A 25,015-nucleotide genomic window follows, 5' to 3' on the forward strand; every position below is an offset into this window, starting at 1 on the left:
GAAAGTAATATATATATATAGAGAGAGAGAGAGAGAAGAATTATCCCTTATTTAATATACATTAATTTGATTATATCACTAATTAATATGGAATTTCCAACCCGTAGAACATATCTTTGAGTAGTATCTATATATGAGTATCATTTTACGCAACATACCAACATCTATATGAGGAGAACATTATCACCCGCCGAAGAAAATAATTGTAAAGGATTAATATGGCACTTGACTTAATTTTCAATATTTATACAAAAACAACAGGAAGGGAATATGTGAAATTATAGCTCCCACACCTAAAAGTGTTTTACGTATGGAATTCGACCCCTTCCGTGACACAGAGTCCATTTGTCTCTACCCTAGAATAGAATCTATGCCACAATGAAACTCTTATAATTAGATCAATAAATTGGAATGTACCCAATACTATACGCGTTCTATTTATATGCATGGAAGTACATACGGATCGATACTACAAGTTACGTAAAGTACTCCTGCCTCAACATTAAATCTAAATGATATAAATTGTAGCCCTATTAATATAAGAACTTAATTAAACCGTATATCCATTTACACCCATTACGCATTTAGGATGCATCTTCTAACGCAGCCATGCATATCATTAGCATTTGTACTTCACCCAAAAAAAATATATCACACACGCATATATTGGTAAGCATATTGTAGTCCTGATCATTACAATTCAAGCCAAGGTCTAATATAATAAATTTTTATGCGGATCATATTAATGAACAATTATATCTATTTCAATATAATACAACAGTTATTTATCACCGCTAAATTTACTATATTTGAATGCCACTATTAAATTAATACTACTAAAATAACAAAATTGTAGACTTTATTGTGCTTCATCTATAATTCACATCCAAACAGCGTCAACAAAAAAGAAAAGAAAAGAAAGATTTTTTATCTATACTGTGACTCAAGGTTTTGCAGGCAGCATATTTATCCAGTCGTAGAAAGAAAGATAAGGTGTGCATCACCGCAGTGCCCCCACTTTATTTATGCCACTATAGTAAATGAATTCCAATTCAATGGACATGAAAATATTTTGGTTTAGCTCATTTTGCGTGAATGTTAATGTGAACAGGTGTAAAAATAAATGTGAACACTTTAATTTTATGATATATAGGATTTAGGTGTAAATTTAAATTTAATTTGAAAATACAAATCTAAAAAATGTACAAAATGTAGAATATTCTTTTCATCATATTATAATTGTCGTCTTCTATTATTTCATATAAGTCAATCATATTTAATAAATATTTAATAAATAGATGAAAGAAAATAATAATTTTATAAAACTAATCTTATCATTATTAATTTATTTTTTATTTTTATTTTTCATGTTATTAATTAATATTATAAAAGATACAAGTAAAAAAAATATAATTAATATTATGTTAAAAAAATTAAACATAATTATTTTAAATATTATTTTTCTTACATGAAGATTATTATACAGCAGAATGAATAATTAGTAAATGTACTTTATATATAATGAACACAATTTATTTAACATTAATTAGATCGCTTGATTATGGTTTTAACTCTTCGTGTTCTGGGTTTCGTACGATATCACATAGACACCGTAAAGGAAAGTTATTTGGTTTTCAAGAAGCATGAAAATCGCAGTTCAATTACTATAAAAAAAATGCAAATTATTTTAGGAGTCTTACGGGGTATTTTGCGGGAGATTTGGCGGGAGAGAACTTTTTTATATTTGGGAATTATGATTATTAGGAATAATGATTTTTGAGAATATATAAAATATATTTGATTAATCTTAATATATTCCATAAGGATTAACTATTCATGTAAAATACTCTCTTTAAACTCATATATAAAAAAATAATTAATTTTACCCTAATTAAAAAAATTAATAAATATCATTTAATTTTTCTAATCTCATGTAAATATAATATTATTTTTAAATATAAGTGTAGCATACGTAATTAAAACTTTCTCGCTATTCAAGAAAGTTGAATTTCTGTCCCCTTAGGAATATTTTGCTGAGACTGTAAGCTAAAATTAATTATTCAAAATCATAATTTCTGAGAATATTTTATTAATTACATGTTATATGAGAATCATAATTTTCCAAGGTTCTAAAAAATAAAAACTTTTCGTGCACTCTCATATTTTTCCAGATTCACGTATCATGTACTTTTTAGTAGTAATATGTTTATTACGGTCAGAATAATCACCCAGAGAGGGGAAAGTGACACATTTCCGATTTAGAGAGTAGAGAATCATACATGCATGGGAATCAAACAAGGTTTGGTCAATATTATTACCATAAAAAATACAAACATATTAACACGTACACACACGCTAATTAATAAACAAATTAATTAATATGTAAACGAGGATCAGCAAATTAACATGGGGGGTGATACGATGCATGTATTGCAATAGTGGACAGTGGGCACAAACATAATTGGATTTTGCTGCTGCCCATAAATACATATCACCAAACGGAACTTTGCATTGAGGTTACATCATATGCATACATATAACTATCCAAGAAAGCTTTCTTGTTTCTTGTTTTGTCCCTTCTACCCTAATTATAATTAAGCACCAATGCCAAGACCCACAACTTTACTAGCTTATAGCCACCAATATGATGAGTAAATATTTGGTACCCTATAGCATCTAATGTCAAAGTTATTACATTTAATTTAATATTTTTTCTTATTTTTATTGCAAAAAGTATTTATATAATTAAGTGATATGATTCTAATAGAAATGTACTAAATACAAAAAACGGCTTAAAAATATTATTGTTTTCTTATTTTTTTTAAACATGAAAAATATGAATTAATACAAGTCATATTAATAGAAAATATTTTCTTCTTAAAAAGCTAAATCCATTATTTTATTATGACACATCTATTAATTAGTAATTATTTTATTTATCTCATTAGTAGTTTTTTATTATTTTATTTATCATAATTAAAATACATAAATTATATTACTTATGCATATGTTAATTCCTATTATCATATTATGAATATATAACATCGTCAACAATTTTTGTTATTCCAGTAAAAAAAATGTATTCAAAATTAAAAAATAAAATATTGTTTAACATAAATAATGTCTTAAGTAAAAATTAAATAAAATGTCTTAAAATTATAAAATATAAACTTTAAATAATTATTTTAAATTATTAAAATAATTTCATTTTATTTTAATAATGATGATCACTTGAAATAAATACAAATAAAATTAAATACATTAACTTAATATATAATTTTTATCTTAAAATAAATAAAAGATAAACTTCAAATAAACTTACAATGATATTAATAGATTATTTTAATTGTTTAGAAATATCTCATCTTAAAATTTGTTTCTAGATCCATAAGTTGAGTTGGCCTTGGGTGGGGGAAGATTCAAACCCTAGAACGTACCGCACATAACAACAGTCAGTAATAGTAAATGAGCATAAGAAAGGCTAAAGTGGGTTGGTAAACGAAGAAAATCTGATGCTTTGTTTTGCCTTTTCCAATCTAAATGCAAAAGATATGTAATGTGCATAAACCAAACGTGGAATCTGGTTTTGAAAAAATTGTGGACGTTGCAAATTAATCGACGACACACAAGAGAGGCAACAAAGTCAATATAAAAATGAGGCAACGAGACATGCATGCACGAATCATTAATAGGTTTTGGAGTGGGCAAAAGGAAAATGGAATGGTATTAGTGTCCTACTAAGGTTTGAAATTTTTGACATGGTACCAAGGTAGCAACGATTAATAGAGGAAGATCCCACCTACTTTAAATTAAGAAATAGCTCAAAGTGTTTGACTTTGGGAAAATTTTCAAGCAAAAACAAAGAGAGTTTTACCTTTCCTTTCTTCTTTTCTTCCCCTCATTCCCTCCCTAGCATGCAACACCAGATTCACAACAACAGATCCGCACCGACTTCGTGACTTTGACAATTTGAACATCATATATGCCTGATGCTTCAGAATGCATGGTGCACTCGCACTAGCTAGACCCATATCCATGACACCAGACCACTATTGAACAAAGGAGTTTTCCTATCTAGAGGAAAAGTTGTTGTTGGGTTTGTTCAACGATGGCCAATCTCAATGTGGTGATCAATGGTTGCATCGAAACAATTTTTGGTTTAGGGAAAAAAGAAAAGGATTAAAAAAAATTAAATGTTGTCTAAAATTATCTTCGATGGCAATAAATAACGATCATTAATAATATATTATAACATTATGAGCATCATATCAATCTAAAGAACATTATTAATGATTCATGATGGATCACTTATCAAGGTGATCCACCAAAATAATAACAAAAAATCATATTAAAAATAATATAAGGAATAAGAAAGATATAATCATTATAATAGTGGCAATGAAAATGTTCTTCTAATTGGAGGAGAATATTATTTAAATGTTACATCTAACAATAGCATTTTGGATAACAAACTCAAGAACATCCTTCCATGTTACCCTTTCTAAGTGCTCTGGTCATCATATCAAAGAGGAGAATTAATTTAGTATGGGGAAAAAGGACAACCACGTCATAAGAAAGATTATTGGCATTGGTTATGTGACTTTGATGTATGAAAATAAAGCAAGCTTATGCAGAAGGAGGTAAGACATGTTCCACATAAGTGTATGAACTTTACCTTAGGAAGAAAGTTAAATGAAACTAGGATATGATTAATGATAAATTAATTTGGTGCTAACATATGGCAACTAAAAGTGGAAAAATAAACAGTCGAGGAAGCATGATCTTATTTGTGGAAATCAGGAAAGGAACCTCTAGATCATGAAAGGAGAGATATGCAAAGCAAAGATGCATCAACTTTGATGTTAAGACCAAGAATGCATTGAACCGATGAACTCAGTCTTAAAGAGGGTTGAATTATGATATCCTTTAAATATTTGTCAAACCTGAAACTTTGATAGCTTTTTGAGCTTCTTTCTCGAGTTAAAAAAAAAAATAGTTAGAAAAATATTCGCAAATGTTTAGCAAGTTTATAAAAACAAGCTTCTAATTAACTTCTATCTTGTATAAAGTGTAGTATGATTACAAAGGTGTAAATCCATCAAAGCATAATTTAAGCCTCATATCAACTGGATGGCATGAGCATATACTTTTCTTAATATATTAGCCTGTTTTCTAATTAACTTTAGATCATTTTCTTCTAATTATCATTCTTTATACCATGTCTAAATTTATAACTATTACTTATATTTTTATCTGCATCTTGAACTTTTGAAATGATATTTGACTCTATTATTAATCTCTCAGAAAATATTTTAATTGGTTTTTAGGAAAACGTATATATTCATTATTAAAATTGTTCTTTTATTATTTTTACTTTTGATCTTTTAATTTTGTATTGTCTCACTATTTTATCTTTTCCATTAATTTATAACTAATAGAATCAACAAAAAGAATGAATTTGTTCAACAATACATGATTAAATGACCAAACTAAAATGAAAGATATTAAAAAAAACTATATAAAAAAACTAAATGCTAAGTTAATAGTTTTATCTTAAAAGCAATTATCATATATAGAGGGATTACAACTTACAGCTTACAACTTACAATAGCAGTTGTTTTTTAATATGTTATTCCCGATGGCTAAATAACGAACACCCAATGTAAAAATACTAGCGTTGATTATTTTTAAAAATAATAAATAATTAAATAAATTTTTTGAAAGGATAAAATATGATTTTTAAAAAATAAATTATTCCTGTCATTTTTTTTATTATTTCAAGCATATATTTAGTGGGGATATATTACAGCTATTCTGAAATCTGAATTCTGACCCCACCATCGTTTGGTTGAATCGCAGAATATTTCAAATTATACGACCAAATTGATTTGATTTGTCGCTGATTTTTTTTACCCAAATTCATGGTCAAAGTTTTGCCCAATTTCCCAGTCAAAGCTTCACAGCTGTTAGCTCACTCCATTTTATCTTGCAGCTAACCCCGTTTTTCTTGCCCTACGGTTTTTAATTTTGCTATGTTTGTGGTTGTTTATCGAAAAACATGATAATAAGAGTCCGAAGCAGAGAAATAAATATGTTAAAGGAGAAATACGAAATTGATTGAAATTAATTATTAGAGTTACTTAGAAATTAATTAGTATACACCGAAGTATAGATCCTCTTGCAATTACTTCTTTCAATTTGTGTCAATAACACTTTCTCTCAAGTTTCTCTTTAATTTGGACTCTCACATTTCTGAATAATGAATCTCTCAGCCTCATGGTATTCATCAATCATGAAGAGATTTTCAATTCTATAAATAATCTTGAGAAAGCCCTCTCTCTGATTTTTCGTTCAATTTTTCTTTCATTTTACTTTGAATCGTTCTCGCAGTATAACTTTCACAATTTTATTTTCTCTGCTTAATCGATGCACTAAGCTCCTAACTAAGAGGTCATTTATCTTTACGTTTATTGTCAACTTAAAGCTAAAGGTTTTTGAGATTACTTGATTAATTTGACTAAGATTATATTTTTCTAGTAATTCTATTAAGACCATTCTAACATTGATTATCTTGGTGAATTTACATTAGCATATATTTATACAATTCTACTTAGAAACATTCAATTTTGCATGTTGTAACATTGATTCACATCACACTAATAAACTATCGCAATGCAAGTCCTCTCCTTTACAAATGATTTTCAAAAATGAAAATAAATCAAGATAAAGATCAATATACAGTTTAATTAAGGATGTAGTACTAACTCAATTATAAAAACACCAAAAGACAAGTCTTCAAAAATAAGTAAATTCTCTATTTCAAAAGAAACTTAGGTATATATCTAAAATTCATGAAATTAACAAGATCTCAATGATATGAATTTTTTTTTCTTACAATTAATGATGTTATGAATGAAACACCATGAATTGTAAGGTTGTTGTTATTGATGTTTATATATGTCAATAACTTAAATATTATCAAAATTGAATCGGTAATTGAATCGGTAAAGACACTAGTTCAAAAAATCAATGATTCAACTTAAGTTAAATTAGAGTCAAATTGATTTTAATAAAATATTTTTTTAATTAAAATATTTTAATATAATATCTTAGTATTATTGAAAAAATAATATAATATACATAAATTAATAATAATAAAAAGTAAATTTCATTTAAAAGTGTCATAAGTCATAATATATAGTAAATTTAATCTAATATCTAAGTTCATCAATACAAAATAAAATTCTTTAAAAAGAATAATTTTAAGTGAAATTGATAAAACCGGATAACCCATCAAATATTATCGATTATCGATCAATTCAGCGATTTTTTAGTTGATTTAAAGATACATCAATTTTTTTAAAACATTGGACCAGACACATAATCAATTCCCAATTGAACTAACCGATATGATCCGTTTCAAAACCATGAATATTATAATACTACTAAGACTTCTAAAGATCGAGCTCCCCAAAAGTTGTGAATTAAATAAAGAAAGAATTTTAAATGAAGGATGCAGGATCAGCAACGTTTTACCTTGATCATAGTGTTACTAAATGTGGTAAAATTTTGGCATACTTGGTCCTAAAATAATTTATCATAATATAATTGAAGCATTAATGTATCCTTTTAATCATATATAGTTTGACATATTTCTTGTAATTGGTCAACTTATCAAATAAGATACTAGTATACTAGTATAATTCTTCATTTATATGAAGACATTAGATTGAGATCAAATATATAATTCAGTATCTTAAACACTATTTGTTTTCATGAAATGGTATGACTCTCTCAAAACAATTCTACACAATCATTTCAATGCAAACCTTCACATATAATAAATTAGTAAAATCTAACCTTCACATGTAATGAATTAGTTAAATTTTAATGTAAAAGAAATATCAGCAATAATTTATTATTAGTTGATTGTGTAAAAAAAAAATTTTACTAACTTTTTCTCATCGATCATTGTCTTTTTACATAATAAAAAAATTATTTTGGTATATTATTTTCTGTACAATTAATTATTTTTAAAATTACTCATAAAACTATAATTCTGAAAATAAGAAAACAGAAATAGCTTAAAGGAATTTGTGTATTTTTATTTTTAAATCTGATGATACTATCAATAAATATAAAATAAAACACCATCTTCTAAAATAAGCTAAATGGAAAAATTGTAACCAATATACTTAAAAGATAGATAAAACAAAACACAAGCAATGAACATAACCACACCCAAGAAAAAAAAAAAATCAATGAAACCCCAACATCATAGTTATTTTCTCATAAGTATGGCGGCCATAAAATAAGAACAAGGATTCCTCATACTATTATGATGATTTGAATTCGCAAGAAATTGGCATCGATCAGTGAAGACTTCGTAAGTAAAGGTGTATAATCAAGCATTGATATAATGCATGATACCATCATCACTGTTGAAATTTCAAACCATAAACCAAGCCAATCTTGTAAGAGAAATCTCTTTCATGTATGTCAAATTAACAGGCTAGGAAATATCCATTATCCGCACGAAAACAAAACCTGACCCCATTAGTTCAATCACCAACACAAGACCCCAGTGTGATGATGCAATAAACTAGAGAGATTTCACAGCTATAGTTATGCACGTCAAATTCACTAAAATGATGTCATTATTTAGGGAATTTTCAGTTCCATCAGCGTTGAGAATAAGCTTCCTTCCACCCTAATTAATGATGCAATAAACAGTCACGGAGGTAGGAGCAAGTGTTCAATATTGCAACTTACACTTGGCTTTTACTTTTCAACACAAGTTGAAACCAAAACAAGAGAGAGAAAGGAAGAGACAAAACAAGTACAGAAGAGAGATCAGATATAAAGCAAGCAAAGCAATGAAACGTAGAAATAAAGTTAGGGGAAGGAAGGGATTTTATTATCCCTAGCTAGTGGATGATACCGCAACACAAAGACACCAAACAAAAGGAACAAGAAATGACTGCTTGTGATGTTAGAAATGGCAAAGCACAACCCATGCCACGTTCTCCACTGCCATTCACAGTAGCACCACTCACTATCTTGTTGCAACCTACCTTACACACACTCTCTCTGCGTTATGTTATACACTGCAACCAGCATCATCAGTGTACAGTCTTCAATGTAAACACCATTATCCCATAACCTCCCAATAACCCACTATGCAAATTGTAGCCTCTTGTCTAAAACCAAAACAGCAACTTTTCTACTAAGCCAAATGTGGTCCATACACAATAGAAAGTTCCATTCTGGACGCTTCACGTAGTAGTATATTAAAGTTTACTTCAAACTTTTGTTTTTATCTTCTTCAAGTAATATTTTAAACACAATTTAATTAAACTAATCACACCATGCATATAAACAACCAGACCAAGCAAACCCGGCGTTCCTATAACTTAACCTCTCTTAATTAGAAAAATAATAATCAGAAACCACAAGTAATCTGAACAAAAAATAATTCAAGACTCAGAACACAAACCCATTAATTAGACAATTTAAAATTCAAAATTGAGATCATTAATTAAACTAATATAAATAACAAGTCTCTTAATTCACCATTGAATAATAAGACTAAAATAACAAAGAACATGAATGAACGAGAGTTTATTAAACTTACGATCAAACAAGCTTTACCTGAATTAATGAAGCCATAACAAGATGAACAATAAAATCATATAATTTTTCTTTCTGTCGAGCAAAATCATAATGCCAGCATCATTCCTAAAAAATTAAAAAGAAGTAAAGAAAGAAAATCCAACGATCAAGTAGTAAAAACGCATTAAGAATTACTCTAAAAATCTAAGTTAACAGCAGCATTACATCTAAAGAAACAACTCAAGAAAGAAACCGAACAAAAATCCCCATAATCAACGAAACAAAATTCACAACACAACGCCAAATTAATAGAGTTCATTGATTGATTCAAAATAAATGATTATCAGAAAGGTGGTCTAGGGGTTGGAGCCCAAATCACATCCGAAGGACGGTGACAGCTGTACATACTAGACTCGGCCGGAGACTGCCCGTCACCGCCGCCACCAGAGGTGTTCTGCGCGTCCTCCTCCGACGAAAGCCGGTGATACGACGGGTTGTTGAACGACGCGGCAATCACAAACACCGTGCCCGCGGCGAGGAGCCTCCCGGCGACGAGTCCGCCGACGATCTGCCCCTGCGGTCCGGAAAGGGACACGGCGAGGGCGTTCGGAATCGCCGCCGGAGAACCGTGGTGGAGGAAGGTGGCGGACATGGAGAGGATATTGAAGCGGCCATGGAAAGTGACGGTGGCGACAGAGGCGCCGGCAGGAGTGAAAGAAGGTTGACGGAGAGTGACGTTGGCCACGGTTCCGGAACCGGTTAAAACGCAAAGGCCGGTGTTCTTTCTGCGGCTGAAGCGGGCTAGGGCCTCAACGACGCCGCTTCCGCCCGGGATTTCTAGAATGAACGGGCTCATGACGGGCTCGGGCTCGCACGTTATTATGAGAGGCGGCTTGGGCCTGTTTTTGGATCCGGATGGGCGTCCTCTCGGGCGCCGCATTATTTCACTTGTGGTCTCATTATTTTGATCACCGCTCAAACCAGATTTTTGGACGGTGATCAAATTGAGACCACAAGTACTTGGGATGTCATCCTCTTTAGAGGATTGACATTCCCGAGAGAATTGAAAAGGTTGAGGCTGTTGTGAGTGTAGCTTTGAGAACATTTTTGAGAAAACAGTTAAAGAAGTTGTTATTCTTGTTTGATCACATCACATGCATCTTGAGATATTCTTTGTTGAAGTGTTGAGAGAGTAAGAAAGAAAGATTGTGGGAGAAGGATTTGGAATTGTTTATTGAAGAGAGAGAAGGAAAAGGGGAAGAATGAAGATGGAAGCAAGTAAAGAGTAATGGTGGGGCCCAGAGTGAGAGATAAGACTGGAGAGAGAGGTTCCGTTTTGACGTAAAACTTTCCTTCTTGCTGTCACAGTTTCTACATTGTAATTCTTCGCCGATTCAAACATTAATGAATAATCATTGAGTGTCTCTTGAGTATACAAATTTGTAGAAATTTATAAAAGTCATTCATATTTGAATGAATAAATTTACTTTAATGTATAACATATTTTTTAAAAAATATAAGTAAATATAAACTATAAGATTATGTAACTACAAATGTTTTATTCATCTAAAATTTAATCTACATGATTATTGGGATGATATAAAAAAATTTCAAGGATTGGATTATTAAAATTTAATATTCAAATAATTAACTTCATTTGAAAGACCTTGCCAACAACTTATTTGGGGTAAATTTGTTTAAAATTAAAATAAGTTCTTCTAAAAAAAGTGCTTTTTAAAAAAGTGATTTTTTAACAAATACGCAAGATTTGCTTCTTAAAAAATATTTTAAAGCAAAAATAATTTAAATAAATACACCAAAAAATAAAAAAATAAAAAACTAATTATTTTATTTTAAAAAATATTTTTAACGAATTGAATAGATTTAAACAAACATATTCAATCATCTTATATTATAAGTACTTTTGAGTATTTGGGATAACTTATAAAAATATCTTATGACTGGTCCATAAGATGTTTTTAGTTTATTTTCATAAGCTCTCCAAGATAGTTTATACCACTATGTGGAGCTTCTAAAAATCCCCACTTTCAAATCCCCTAGAGCAGAAAACATAAAGCGTGCATATTTTTTCAATTTTTTTAGTTTTGTCCTTCAAATAAAATTTATTATTAAAATTCATAATAAATAAATATAAAATACACATACTAAAATACTATATTAATTCATTTGGTTTCAGTATGTTAATTTCATACATTTTTAAAATATCATCTACTTGATTCAGTAAAAGGATAAAGTGATAAAGGCAAAACGTGCGAATATTTACAAATGTGAACGACAATATCCTCTTACGTACGTAATAGAATATCTATCAGACTATCAGGAAATCAAAATAGAAACTTGTAACAAAATAAATCAAAATAGAAAATCATAAGCACATAGGAAAAAATTATAAAAAAAGAAAATCCATATATATTTAACTTCATGCGTATAATTTAATTTTTTTAAAAAAAATCCAAATCACTTGACCATATATACAGAAGTCATATGAAATTAATAGGATTCCTTGTATAATTTAGATCCAAATTTTGGTTTGATAATCGATACCTAAATTGAAAGGGTTAATATCAACACGTAACTGAGAGCGTGAACCAATAATTTTCTCGTTTTTAAAAAAAATAGACAAATCATCATTCTCAACAATGATTTATCAAAAAAAAAAATAACAACAACTTTTATTCTAATACAAGTCCAATAGTTGTCTAAAGAAAATACATTAATTTAGATTTAAAATTTGACCTAGCTTCTTTTTTTTTTTTTTATCCAAGAGAACTTAAGTTAGACATTCTTTATATAAAGCATTTACTGCTGTGTTGAAGACTTTTCCAGTTCTTCTCACTCAGAAGTTTACATGCGGGATAATGTTTTTGGTGTTCAGTTTCTTGTTCTATTTCTATCTCATTATGTACAAAATAAAAATAATTATATAAAAAATCTAAAGAGTAAGCAGTCATTAAAAAGAAAACCGAGACTTTAGAAAAGTTAAACTAAAAAACTTTTATGGAACATTGTTTTAGACACGAAATTGAATATAAGTAGACATTTATTTTAAGGTATGGAACAAGATTTCCAGAGTAAATTTGAGAATATTACATTCCTATGTTTAGTATTTGTAAAAATATTATTGAAAATGATTAGATTTCACATTTTTTTACTTTTATTTTTAATTAAATAAATTTCTTTTTTTTTTCACTTAAATTTATAATTGTCAAACAAACATGTTGAAGGAAATATTATTCCCATGCATAATATTTATGGAAAAATGATTTTCAGAATAAAATTTCATACCATGAAACAAATGTTCGTAAGAATATTTTTACAATAAGGAGTTTTTTATTTATTGAAAACAAGGTATTTTAGTAGCCGAAAATCACGAGACTAACTATCAAGGACATAAAACTAGAATCAATATAATTATTAAAAGATTAAAAAAAATTATAATTTTCTTTTCTTTTATCCAAACCTCATTCTTTCTTATTATTTTTTCAGTAACTTTTATAATTTTAAATACTTTTTAAAAATTCACATAATCCTTTCAAATCTTATAAATCTATAAAAATCATTTTAAATCCTTTAAATTTTTATGATATAAATTCAAATAATCTTATAAAAAAATATAATAAATTATAATATTCTTACTTAATCTTTAAAATCTATAAGATTTTTTATACTAAAATAGTATTTTAAAATCTTAATCCAATATACTTCCTTAAATGTTTGTAAATTTTTTCACTGCTGTGTTGACATGTGTAAATTGAACATGATAATCAGGAAAATATGCATCGATTGGGACCCCAGTCTTCTAATCAATTTTATTTTTAATTTTAACACCTCGCCTCCATTCACTCCGAATTGGCTAATGCATGGTTTGTACTAGTACATGACTTGGTTTGAATTCCCTCGAACATAATTAGCTTAGCGTATTGAACAAAATCAGAATATAATTATTATACTCGACTGTTTTCTTTTCCTTTTTGAAGCCATAACTGAATATTAAATAAATGCGGAACTACCTAGGATTTTATAAGCAAATTTTAACTTCTTTTCCTTCATTCAATAAGAAGACTATGTTTAAAATACCCTTCATTTAATACAGAATTTATGTTTAATACTAAACTCCAATGAATAATAGTTTAGGAAAAAAATATTTTTAATTAAAAATAACACAATTTAATGAAATTAACTAATTTAACGAAATTACCAAAATGATCCACTCCCGAGATAACTGATTTAAAAAACTATTCTGAAGTGCAAAATAATTTTTGAATTGTCCAGAGTCACAACTCTGACTCACAAGCATAGAGCTAGCCAACAGACAACCCCCTTTTAAACCTTGTGTCTGAAGGAATGAAGAACCATTGGATTACATATTTAACAGAGAGATAGTGATCGTTTATGAGATGGGAGAGTAAGAAGAAAAAACTGATGTATTTCATCCAGGTTTTATGACCAGCTTGTTATTGTGTAATGAATGATAAATAAGGCAAACTACAAACGGCATCTATACTCGACTTAGAATGTAATTTACAAATAAAGAATAAAGTAAAAAATCAAAGCATGTCTGTAAACTGTAAAGAGCAATTGGGGGAGGAAAATAAAAATAAAAAACAAAGGGGGGAGGGGGAGGCCACAGTGTTCTTAACAGCATCATATACGAGCGACGTAGGAATTTGCCTGTGTAACATATCTAACCCACCGGTATGGCTCATGAGTTGCAGATTTCTTTGCTATCTGCAAATACTTTACCTGCATTTTGAAAATTTATTAAGAACTTAGTACATTCAAATGACACTTGTTTTTTATTTTACCGGTAAAACTTCGGTTATGCAATGCTCAACACACGTGTTCTGTTTTATCAAATGGCTTTTAGTACTCATAGATTTGATTTCTCAATCGATATAAAGAAATACAAAACATTTGATATTAGCAGAATTCCTAATTTAACTGGCCCAAAACATTGTCTGTTTTTCCAAACTGATTGAGAAAGATAAGGGGAAAGGGGAGGAGGCTGTTGCTCAAATTAGGGGTGGTACGGCTAGTATTCCATATATAAATGATATGAAATTTTCCTTGACGTTGAGTATTTAATTATTATTAAAAGGAATTTATACCATGTTCAGGGATAGTTGACTACTAAACATGGCAGCACAAAAAGGACAAACACAACCACATGACAAAATAGAGAACAATAATCACAGTGATGCATTCTAATATGAGACTAATGTTCAATACAAACAGTTTCAGGGAGATCTCAGAATGAACACCATCAAATCAATCTACAAGAAGTTTGATAGAGGAAGGTGTTTGATCAAATCAAAACTAGAAAAGAATCAACAAGTTGACATGATCACTTTACCTGAAGCCGTGAAACATTATGCATTGGTATAGTAAATGTCATGCTAACAGGCCCTGATTCTTTCGTTACATTAACTGTCAAAAAATAAATTTGCATAAATATGATATATTAATCACTCTACCAAAGAATAAGTAAACAATCCATTGTGTGAATGCACCAATTACAAGCATAAATACCGGGAGATTCCTGAGAAAAGGTTAGTTTCGCTCGTAGAGTGTGCTCTGATCCCCCGACAATCTGTTTCGTAGAACATATGAGTGACCATTTTCTCCAGGAAAAAATAATGACCCAAATCATACACTTCAAACTTTATTTGAAGAATGTCAGTCAATGACACGCAAAAAAAAAAAAAAAAAGCCTGAGAAATGACAAGAAATGTGACCTTTCTTAAACTCCATTCTAGCCTCTTATTTGCTTCCTTAAAATCAGTTGTTTGTCCAACAGCTCCAGGTTCCAGCTCAAAACTAACCCTGAAACATTTCCATACAACTTACATTAGCAACTATAATACAGCCATCATTTATCCATAGGGCAAAATGAACAAAAAGCATGATATGCTAACTTTAACAGTACAGTTATAGAAAGTGCTCCTCAAAATACTTGATGATATTCCTTTGACCTTTATTAATTGCTTCGTTAAAATCTACCATATGCAATGCAAAAGTCTTGACCTAATAGCTCAAGGTTTTAAGAGAGTCCTTGACACAATCAAATTCTTTGATTCCTCCAATATTGATATAATGGTCCCTTGAACTCTTTTTTCCAACTACACTAGTTCAGATTTCATACCTATATGTCATGACTTGTTGGGTGAGAGCACGTGAATGGTTCTATATGTAACACGGCTCCTCACACCAAAGCCCTAAGGGATTGAAGTGTAGACAAGGCACACTCCCACCTACTTTGTGCTGAAATTTAACTTAGATTTGGAAGGGGCAACAAGAATTAAAATCTAGACCATAGGATCATAGAGGATCTAATATCATATCAGCCAATTATCCCAAAGCTCAAGACATTGGGTGAAAGCACATGAATAGTTTTATATATAATCTAGTGAGTGCGTACCAATGATCATAAGCAACTGATACAACTCTAGAGTCTAGTCATACACAAAAATTGACAATTAATTGTGTGTTCAAAATCCCTTTCAGCATAACCAGTGGTCAAAAGCAAACCTATTGCTCCAAGGGGACTAGTTAAATATCTGATTTTAATTATAAATGTTATAATTAGGTCCCTCTAAATATTTTTTCCTAAAATCAGTCAACAATCCCTTCCAGACTCCAGAGTTCTATAAACCCAGCTCTACTGTTCAAAACCTATTAGGATAGGTGCTTTAGTAAGACTATTATAGCCAAGACTTCACAAGACATCAATTTCTGAAAGCATCAATATGTTTCCAATTAATGGAAAATCACTTTCAAAGATAATTTCTAGTAATTTTTTGAATGATATAGAGAAGTATAGAATAACACCTGGAGGTACATTTTGGTAGTGGCATCTGCACTTTGATAGTGTTTGCTGTTACACTTGAGGCAAACTCAGCACTTACTTTAAGAATTACTTCTGCCTGCAATAGCAATTTCAAAAGTTTTGGTGACTGCAAGGAAAGACAAATGATATGTGTGTGTGTTGATACAATGAAGATAAGGGAGAGGGAGATTTTTTATAACATCTTCATACTTTGAAACCTTTTATTTGAATTTCAAATATTCTAACACATCTAAAAAATTAGTCCGGTTTTAAATTGGTGCAAAAAGAATTATGAAGTGGACATATAAAGAATAAGACGAAGAAAATAACTATTTAAAAGTAGGCATCACCTTAAGTGACCCTGCTTCTTCAATCAAAGCATTAATACGAAAAGGAGGCCTAAATTCCTGTGTCAAACGATAGTTCATGACTGGAAATTCACCATCTGGTGGTACCTAAAATTGTGAGTGTACCATCAAAATAAATAATCAAAAAGGAAACAAGTTGATAAAATACCTTTATATCCTAAAATTTTGATTATCAAGACTACTTTGGTACTCGCTACTCACCAGGGATAGAGTTCTGTCTATATCAAAACTATCAAGACGAACAGATTCATGGAAATTACAGTCATCTAATATAACTGTTCCAGAGTCAGATGAGCTCCTATAACCTGCTCTAGAAACATTTCCATATAAGTATCAAAACAATTACAAATCTTGGAAAACCACAGGAAAGAATACTTGAATGTCTAAGAAAGTCAATAGGAACATATACAAAAGTAACAATAATGAACAATAGAAAAAAAATTAACACAATGCCCTCAATGTTAAGTCAACGAAAAGGTTCATAGCAAAAGCATCATTGAATATGCAACATTGGTTACCTTAATATACAAGGAAATATTAGTTGTTAAACAAAATCCATAAGATCAACGTAGGGTTTCAACTTTCAACTGCCCCAAAAAAATCCATACATAAAATAGTCATATTTATCCATACATTCTCTTTCTTGAAATAGGAGAGTGAAATCCTAAGCATGAACACTCAATTGTGAAGGAGAACAGAGAGAACTGGGCATTAAAAACCAACAAAAAACTGAAAGCTACCGTAAGCTGGTCCCTGGCTTCTTCCAATGGAGAGGTCATCATTAAGTGCTAATCGAATTTCAGGATTGCCAGAAAGATAACTCTTCATTTGTATGGTGCCATCAATCTCAGAAGTCAGTATATATCCCTGATCAAATCACATTAAAAATACTAAGAATGATGAACAAAACATGACAAGTGAATCATTTGAAAATACAAACAACAATAAACAAGCCTTATCACACTAAGTAGCACATCAAACACAAATTAACAAGGGAAAAAAAGCTTACATGCTAGGGGATCAGGTAAATGGATTAAACATTGTCATTTTATTCAAAAACTAAGTTTTTAAAGGTGCATAGATCTAGATCTTTTAGTGGCTTCTCTTTTAAGAGTTCCCCTTGGCCTTCCTCTACCTCTATTAGGCTATCGATAGGACCCAGGACAAAAGAATGAAAAACATTAAAGCAAAGCAGACAGATAGAAGAAGGGGAGTAGAAGATTTCATTCTGAATTGTCGGTGTTGTGAGAACCAAGCGTTAGCCAGCTTTTGAAAGGGGAAATCTTTGGAAGGAGAATCCCCTTCTCTACTTTCATTAGTGACACTGATAATTCATACAGTCCTGTCTTTTCTTTTTCGATTTTCTCTTCTTTCTTAGTCCTTTCTCATGGAAAACTCAGACTTTGTTTTTGGATTTGTAACAACTATAATCCATCTAATTGTCTATTTTCAATAGAGCTTCTATTGGACTTATCCTCACATGGCCAAACCATCTTAGGTGAAATTCTGCCATATTTTCCTCAAAACGTGCTACTTCTACTTTCTAATACCTTATTTCTAATGTTATCTTTTCTTGTATGTCCATTCATCCACCACAACATTTTCATTTTGCAACACCTTGATTATGCTCTTGTTGGAACTTTAACACTAAAGATTCGGTACCATCAAAGTGCTAGTTTACTATGATGCATCAAAAAATTACATCCAACATCGACAAATTATGTTTCTTTAAACAAGTTAAGCTTTTCCACTCTGCATTTAAGTAATTAGATGGTAAATAATTTTAATTGGAATTGATGGTTCTTTACTTGGATTAACTTAGTTTCAGACACTAGAGTCAAGAGTAAAATTTGATCTCAGATATACATGCTCTCACACATCATAATTACATTTCGTCAGTTAGCATACTGAAAACCATAAGCAAAGCATCTATACTCATGATACATGATGGATGAAGCAACAATTGAACAACATAATGAAATTCAGTCATTCAATATTTTAAGATGTATTTACTAACACTGGAGCTAAAAGTGATGCTGATTTTCTCAATTATGTCTACAAAAATCTCTTCCCTCTTTCTACCCCCAGGCTCTGTAGCAACAACAGATTTTGTGACAGCTATCCCTGGCATTCTTTTTGTTCCTTGCTGCATGCAACCAAAATTAAGAATTAATAATACCATAAATAAGTGTGTTAGAATAGTTGTTTATTATCTGTCTTCAGCTTTTATAAAGCTGTTTTTGATTATATGATTTATTCTGTACTTAGGCAGTAGGGATTAAGCATATTAAGCATCATACCGTAAAAATTGCAGCAGGTCCAAGAGGTGACAGATGTGCAGCATCAATTACAAGCGGCTCATTGAAAACATAGGACTTCAACAATTCAGTAGATGTTGTTTGAACATAACCAAAATCCTTCAAACAATGTCATTGGGTCACTCATAAGTAAGATTTTTGGAAACATGACTTATTGACTATGAATCTCAGGTCAAAGGAGTAAAACATAAAAAAAAAAAAAACAATTGCAAATAGGCTCTTCAGTTCTTTTTTAAAAAAAGGAAAACCAGATACAACTTTCACCAGAACTTTTGGCGGTTTGTACTTTTTCTTGTACACTACCCGAAAAATATTGTAAACATATCGGTTCAATCTATCAGCGGCTACTAATATTAACTGTTCAAAAAAATAATATTTGTTTCAAGACTCAAGATTAGATTAAAAAAAGGGAGCCAGCCTGGATAAAGTGATAATTTAATTCAATGAAGCATTAAAGTTAAGAAATCATGGGACTTTTAAAGAAGTAAAGAACCAAATAGAGCAAGAGAGGAAACTCACAATAACTTCATCAAGTAATTCGTACACAAGCACAAAGTTTTTCCGTAATGAGTCTTCATTGAGAATCCCAAGGTAATCCTTAATAACTCGAGCAATTCTTTGTAAAAGCTCCAAGACAAAAGAAGGTGATGTATTAACCCTTGTAGTTGCAACAAACAATAAGCCAACAACTTTCACATGAAAGTAATTTACACCATCCACATTCTGTCAATGAACAAGAACACAACACAAAAGAAATCAGCATATTCTAGCAAAGTGTAGCAAATGACATAAAGTGAATAGAAATTCACAGCTTCAACAAAAACCGTTTTATGAGATCTATACACATTTTTAATTTGGGTAAATTAAACATTATATTACTATCAACACCATAAGCGGATGACATTGACAATAAATTGAAGGCAGGGCATAGCAATAGTTAGCATGGCTGGTCATTCATCAACCAAGAACCAACAGACCAGAATCTCTCTTCACCCTCCCCATTCTAAACATTTCAACCTTTTCAACTGTATGATGCAAAGCAAATACGTGGGTCTGTGGGTATTCTAAGGTGGTTTATGTCTCACAAAATTAACTACATTATAAGATACAGAAAAAACTGACCTAGGGGAAACAAGGAGATGCAATTATTACTTAATAATTATTAATAACATTCCAATGTTCCATACTCTTTCAAGCTTAAAGCACATTATAATATGCTCTGCCTGATTCAGAAAGATAATACCTACAAAGACAGGTGGTGCCTCCTGCAGTCCTCCGTCTTCCCAAAACTTTACTTTGCGAAAAAATATCTCTGCACTTCCCTTCTGCACTTCACCACGATCTGTAATCAACACAATAAAGTAGCAATAGTCAGAGAGTCTGATAGTAAAAGTTCCAACCATTGGGATAGGATAACATTTTATTCAACATAAAAACTAATATATTATTAAATTTTTCTAGTGATAATAATGTTCAGTTCATTTTCACTCCATCCACCCTTCTCAAAAACACTTGCAGATTAGAAGCAGCCCTATGTCTGCATTCCATTCCGCAGCATATATTAATATTTTAAGGTTCAATCTGCTTGACCTAGGAAATCTAAAATTAAAAGCAGCTACAACAAATAGGAAAAATACGACTAGGAAAATGAAACAGAGAAAAGGTAAAACCATAACCACCAACTAGATTTTGAACTACGGTTCGAGAAACTCCATGGTTAGCAATAGTGCAATCGCTCCTAAATTTTTAAAAACTTAAAGCTAATACAAGGATAATATTAAAAAAAAAAAACACTTTCGGGAGTGTGTTATAAGTCAGCATCCAATACAGATCTCAACAATTATCTTCTCTTGAAATGCATTTCCACAAACAGTTTCCTAACTCTAACGAATCAAGATGCATTCAATTGAGCTCGAGCCAATGCAACAAAAGGTGCAAATATCTCACCGAAACACATCACTGTTCAGATATTTAAAAAAGTAATCAGCTACGCAACTTTCGTGTTTCTCAATCTTGCCAGGGAAGTAATTAATAATCACTTAGCACGCTATCAAGACGTGAATCAAGTAAGTAAGATCTGGATGCGTGAACTCGAATTACCGATTATTGAGTTAGAAATAATAATCTTGCTACAGATCAGTAAGCTAAACTAAAACACTCTAGCTGAACACAAATCCATCGAAACATTGGATCGAACAAACAGCACCAGATCCAAAAACAAAGAAAACAAAAATCGCGAAGCAAGAGTGTGATTCAGAGAGAACTAACAGTCTCGAAAAACGATGTTATCGCCACGCTGCGACAGAACGAAGAATTGCGAGATCATGGCTCCGCTCGATGCACGCACCTCCTGCAGCTGCTGCCTTCGTAAATGGCTAGTATTATTTTCTAAGCGGTGAACATTTCTCGTTGCAATTAACGGCTGTATATATATTTTTTTCAATTTTTAACTACAAATCATTTTCGAATTCGTTTATAATTTTTGGACTTATTTCTAGATGGATTTAAAATGTATTGGTATAATAATAACTTTTAATTTTTAATTTAACACTTGTAAAACAAAATTTTTATTCTATACATTTTTATTCAACTTATTTTAACAAATTATTATTTGTTATGATTGAATTTGAATATTTTTTTAAGGAATAACCATTTTTTTTCGTAATCAAACTTTTACGTAAAGTTCTTTTTTAAATTATTTTTATTTACTATATTATTTATTTCATCTCATATTGTTTTCCGTGTTATTATTTATTTTATCTCCTTTTTTTTTACGTATTTAACAGATTTGATGCACACAAGACAAGAATGAATAATAGTAAAAATTTGTTAGGGTATGTCTGGAAAACCAATCAAAACACATTGATGAAGGAAAAATTTGTGTCAATGAATTTGATACTTTGATAGTTCTAGCAGAGTACCTGATACTGTTATTGATCTTCTTTTCAACTGTCATACTGGATTTGGATTATCTAAAGTAAAGATAAGTATAAAAGAAAATTAAAGTACATTCATTCTTATTTGAAGTAAATTAAGTTTATCATATGTATTAATATGAAATATGAAATATGAATTAATGTTATCTTTACTTTCTTATTTTATAGATTTTTCTCCTTGAGAGGAATTAAATTCTAGCTGTTAATGGGTTTAGTTCAACCGAGTACATAAAAGATAAAATAAAACTTTCAAGAGCTTTTGGATTTGTATGATGGGAATCAAAATCTGAAATTGTGATTAAGGGATAGTAGCAACAAGTGGACATTAAGGAAGCAGTAAAATTTCTTGATAAGACAATGATTTGTCACCATTATTTTTTTTTATGGATCAATATTAATCATTAATTTTATTTATTAGTAAAAGAAATTCAAATTCATGATATTTTTTTCTTCCCTCAACCACCAAGTTTACCTTAGAACTCCATTTGTCACCAATGTGCATATATGAAATTTGTATGATGACGGAGTCGGAACAATGGTAATGAAAAATAAAGAAAAAGAAAAGCCAAGCCCTCTAATGGCAAATTTACTGTACAGGGCTTGTTTTACAAACAATTTATCAAAGGGGGTTCGTTTTAAAACAAATAACATGCAGGGTCTGTTTCCGACGTGGGTGCCGCCATTGACACTGGCGGGAAGCTTGAACCGCCAGTGCCAATGGCGGTAAGGTGGGTACTGCTAGTCACAGTTGCGGGACATGTGCTGAGTAGGAGAGAGGGGTGAGGGTGTGCCGCTGTTGCTGCTGGCGGGAGAGGATGAGTAAGAGAGAGAGGGTGGGTGTCGCTGATGGCGTCTGCGGGACAGGGTGGTGCCGCCAATGCCAGTTGCGGGACACCTTCAGCTAGCAGTCCCGCCATTAGTGCTGGCGGGACAGGCTTGATGGGACGCGTGAGAAGCCTGCACACCTAGGGTTCACATGACTGAAACATGCACTGCACCTAGGGTTCACATGGGTTTACGTTGAAGGCTTTGCAGACTTGCATTCTGAAAAGCATGTGAACGTTAAAAAATTTTGAGCGTTGGGTTTAAGTTTTCAGCTATAAAAAATATGTTGAACTCATTCTTTACTTACATTTTTCCCTTACTGAGTTTGCTTTGTCTTTCTTTCTTTTTCACTTGAGAGATTATTGTACTGTGTTGTGGTTGTTGTGCTGTGTTCGTCGTGGTTCAAATTTCTCTAAAATTTAGTGCTTGTTGTTGTGCTTTCATCCTTCCTTGAAGTGCCCTTAGCCTTATCTTGGACATAAATTCCTGGTAAGTAAATATGTTAATATATATTATAAGTTTAAGTTAGTTAGTATTAGTATTAACAAATATTCTAAGTTAAGTTAGTTAGTATTTAAATAGTAGCTTAGTTATTATTAACAAAAGTTCTAAGTTTAAATTAGTTGGTATGAGTAGCTATTCTGTTATTATTTTTTAAGTACTAATAGATATTTCAATGTTAGGTTAATTAGTATGAAAATATTATTTGGTTAGGTTAATTAGTATGAAAATTTTATTTGGTTAGTTAGAATTAAAATTTTATTTAGTTATTGTTATTGTATATATTGTTAGATGTTATTTGGTTATTGTATATAATATTTTAGTATTAGTAGTAATTACAGCATAGCATAGAATATTATTATTAATTTTTTTATCAAAGAATGAGAATTTTATTATGAATTCTAGAAATATCTGTAAAATAAAATATATTCTAACTCAAGAAATATAAAGTTTTCTAAAATAATTATTCTTTCTTATCAACTTGTTTCAATTATTTTTCTAAATTTATTTTATTTGTATACTACATATGTTGTATAGAATCTAAATTAATTGTATTCTTAATTATTGGTAGAATTAAAATATATGATGTACTTTTGCATGGGGTTGACAAACTAATTATTCTTATGAGTTTTAAATAAGAAATTATTTTATAACTTAATCTCTCGAAAAAAAATTGTATAAATAAGTATAATTGAAAAGAATATTATATATTTGTTTAGTTAGTATAAAAATATTACGTGTATATATATTTAGTTGTTGTGTATATTCTTAAATTTTATACATGTCATATTAGCTTTGTAGTATTAGACATATATTTAGACGTATGATAGTTTAGTCTAATAAATATATATACATGCATGATACACATACGTAATATTAGATTTTTTAGTATTAGGCACAAGTTAATATTAGCTTTAGGTATATATTTATAAATTTTAGACACACGTAAATTTTTAGTTTTTGTAATATTAAATATTTGACACTTAAATAAATAATTGTAATATTAGACACTTGACACACGTAAATTTATCTTTTTAGTATTATAATTTTGTATTTTAAATAAATGAGTTGATAATTTAATATTATTTGAGTTAATTATTTTTTAGTTAGAATGGTATATATATTATTTGTTAGTTTTAATTTGTACGTTAATATTATTTGTTTTAGAAAATTTAAGTGATTGAATATATGATACATTGTATATTATTATTATTTTTGTATATATATTATTGAAATGATTTTTTGCATTTCAATATTTGTTTGTATTATAAATAATTTGTTAGTCCATATTTTATTCAATTATTTATTTGTTAATTGTAGAAAAAAAATTACTAATAAATTAAAGTTTTCTTCACATGTATTTTAATTTATGTATAGAATATATTAAAAATTGACCAGTTTGATTTTTTACAAATTTATTGTTATATATTTAAAGTTTACTAATAAATTAAACTTTTCTTCACATGTATTATATTTTATTTTGCAGTAGCAATGGCATCTTCATCATCATCTTCATCACATATTAACATTAAATCTGGCCCCATCGATACTGATGTATTATGGATGCAACCTAAGCATGTTTCAGAACATGTTTGGAATGGAGAAGAA

The 25,015-nt window shown here is 30.1% G+C and overlaps 2 protein-coding genes across 2 annotated transcripts; both read right to left on the reverse strand.

Moving 5' to 3' along the window:
- Positions 1-9,674: 9,674 nt before the first annotated feature.
- LOC114384254 (AT-hook motif nuclear-localized protein 28-like) lies at positions 9,675-10,868 on the reverse strand. The gene has a single exon (XM_028343910.1). The coding sequence runs from the start codon at positions 10,715-10,717 to the stop codon at positions 9,956-9,958; it is 762 nt and encodes a 253-aa protein (XP_028199711.1). The 5' UTR covers positions 10,718-10,868; the 3' UTR covers positions 9,675-9,955.
- Positions 10,869-14,039: 3,171 nt separating this feature from the next.
- On the reverse strand, positions 14,040-21,554 carry LOC114383055 (AP-4 complex subunit mu-like). Its single transcript, XM_028342646.1, has 13 exons — positions 21,414-21,554; positions 20,393-20,487; positions 19,665-19,868; positions 19,128-19,244; positions 18,845-18,973; positions 17,568-17,694; positions 17,029-17,132; positions 16,810-16,914; positions 16,462-16,556; positions 15,369-15,456; positions 15,163-15,223; positions 14,987-15,060; positions 14,040-14,376 (listed from the first exon to the last, which is right to left on the reverse strand). Exons 1-13 carry the CDS (start codon positions 21,469-21,471, stop codon positions 14,278-14,280), a joined length of 1,356 nt encoding a protein of 451 aa, XP_028198447.1. The 5' UTR covers positions 21,472-21,554; the 3' UTR covers positions 14,040-14,277.
- Positions 21,555-25,015: the final 3,461 nt, after the last annotated feature.

Source organism: Glycine soja, chromosome 14, assembly GCF_004193775.1.
Source record: "Glycine soja cultivar W05 chromosome 14, ASM419377v2, whole genome shotgun sequence".
Lineage (NCBI taxonomy): Eukaryota > Viridiplantae > Streptophyta > Magnoliopsida > Fabales > Fabaceae > Glycine > Glycine soja.

Bases quoted from the DNA above. Each gene is read 5' to 3' on its own strand.
- LOC114384254 (XM_028343910.1), bottom strand. From the start codon at position 10,717: ATGTTCTCAAAGCTACACTCACAACAGCCTCAACCTTTTCAATTCTCT.
- LOC114383055 (XM_028342646.1), bottom strand. From the start codon at position 21,471: ATGATCTCGCAATTCTTCGTTCTGTCGCAGCGTGGCGATAACATCGTT. The intron at 19,245-19,664 runs GTGAGTTTCCTC...CATTGTTTGAAG, and splicing joins AATTACTTGATGAAGTTATT to GATTTTGGTTATGTTCAAAC. The intron at 15,061-15,162 runs GTATTTATGCTT...ATTTTTTGACAG, and splicing joins CTTTTCTCAGGAATCTCCCG to TTAATGTAACGAAAGAATCA.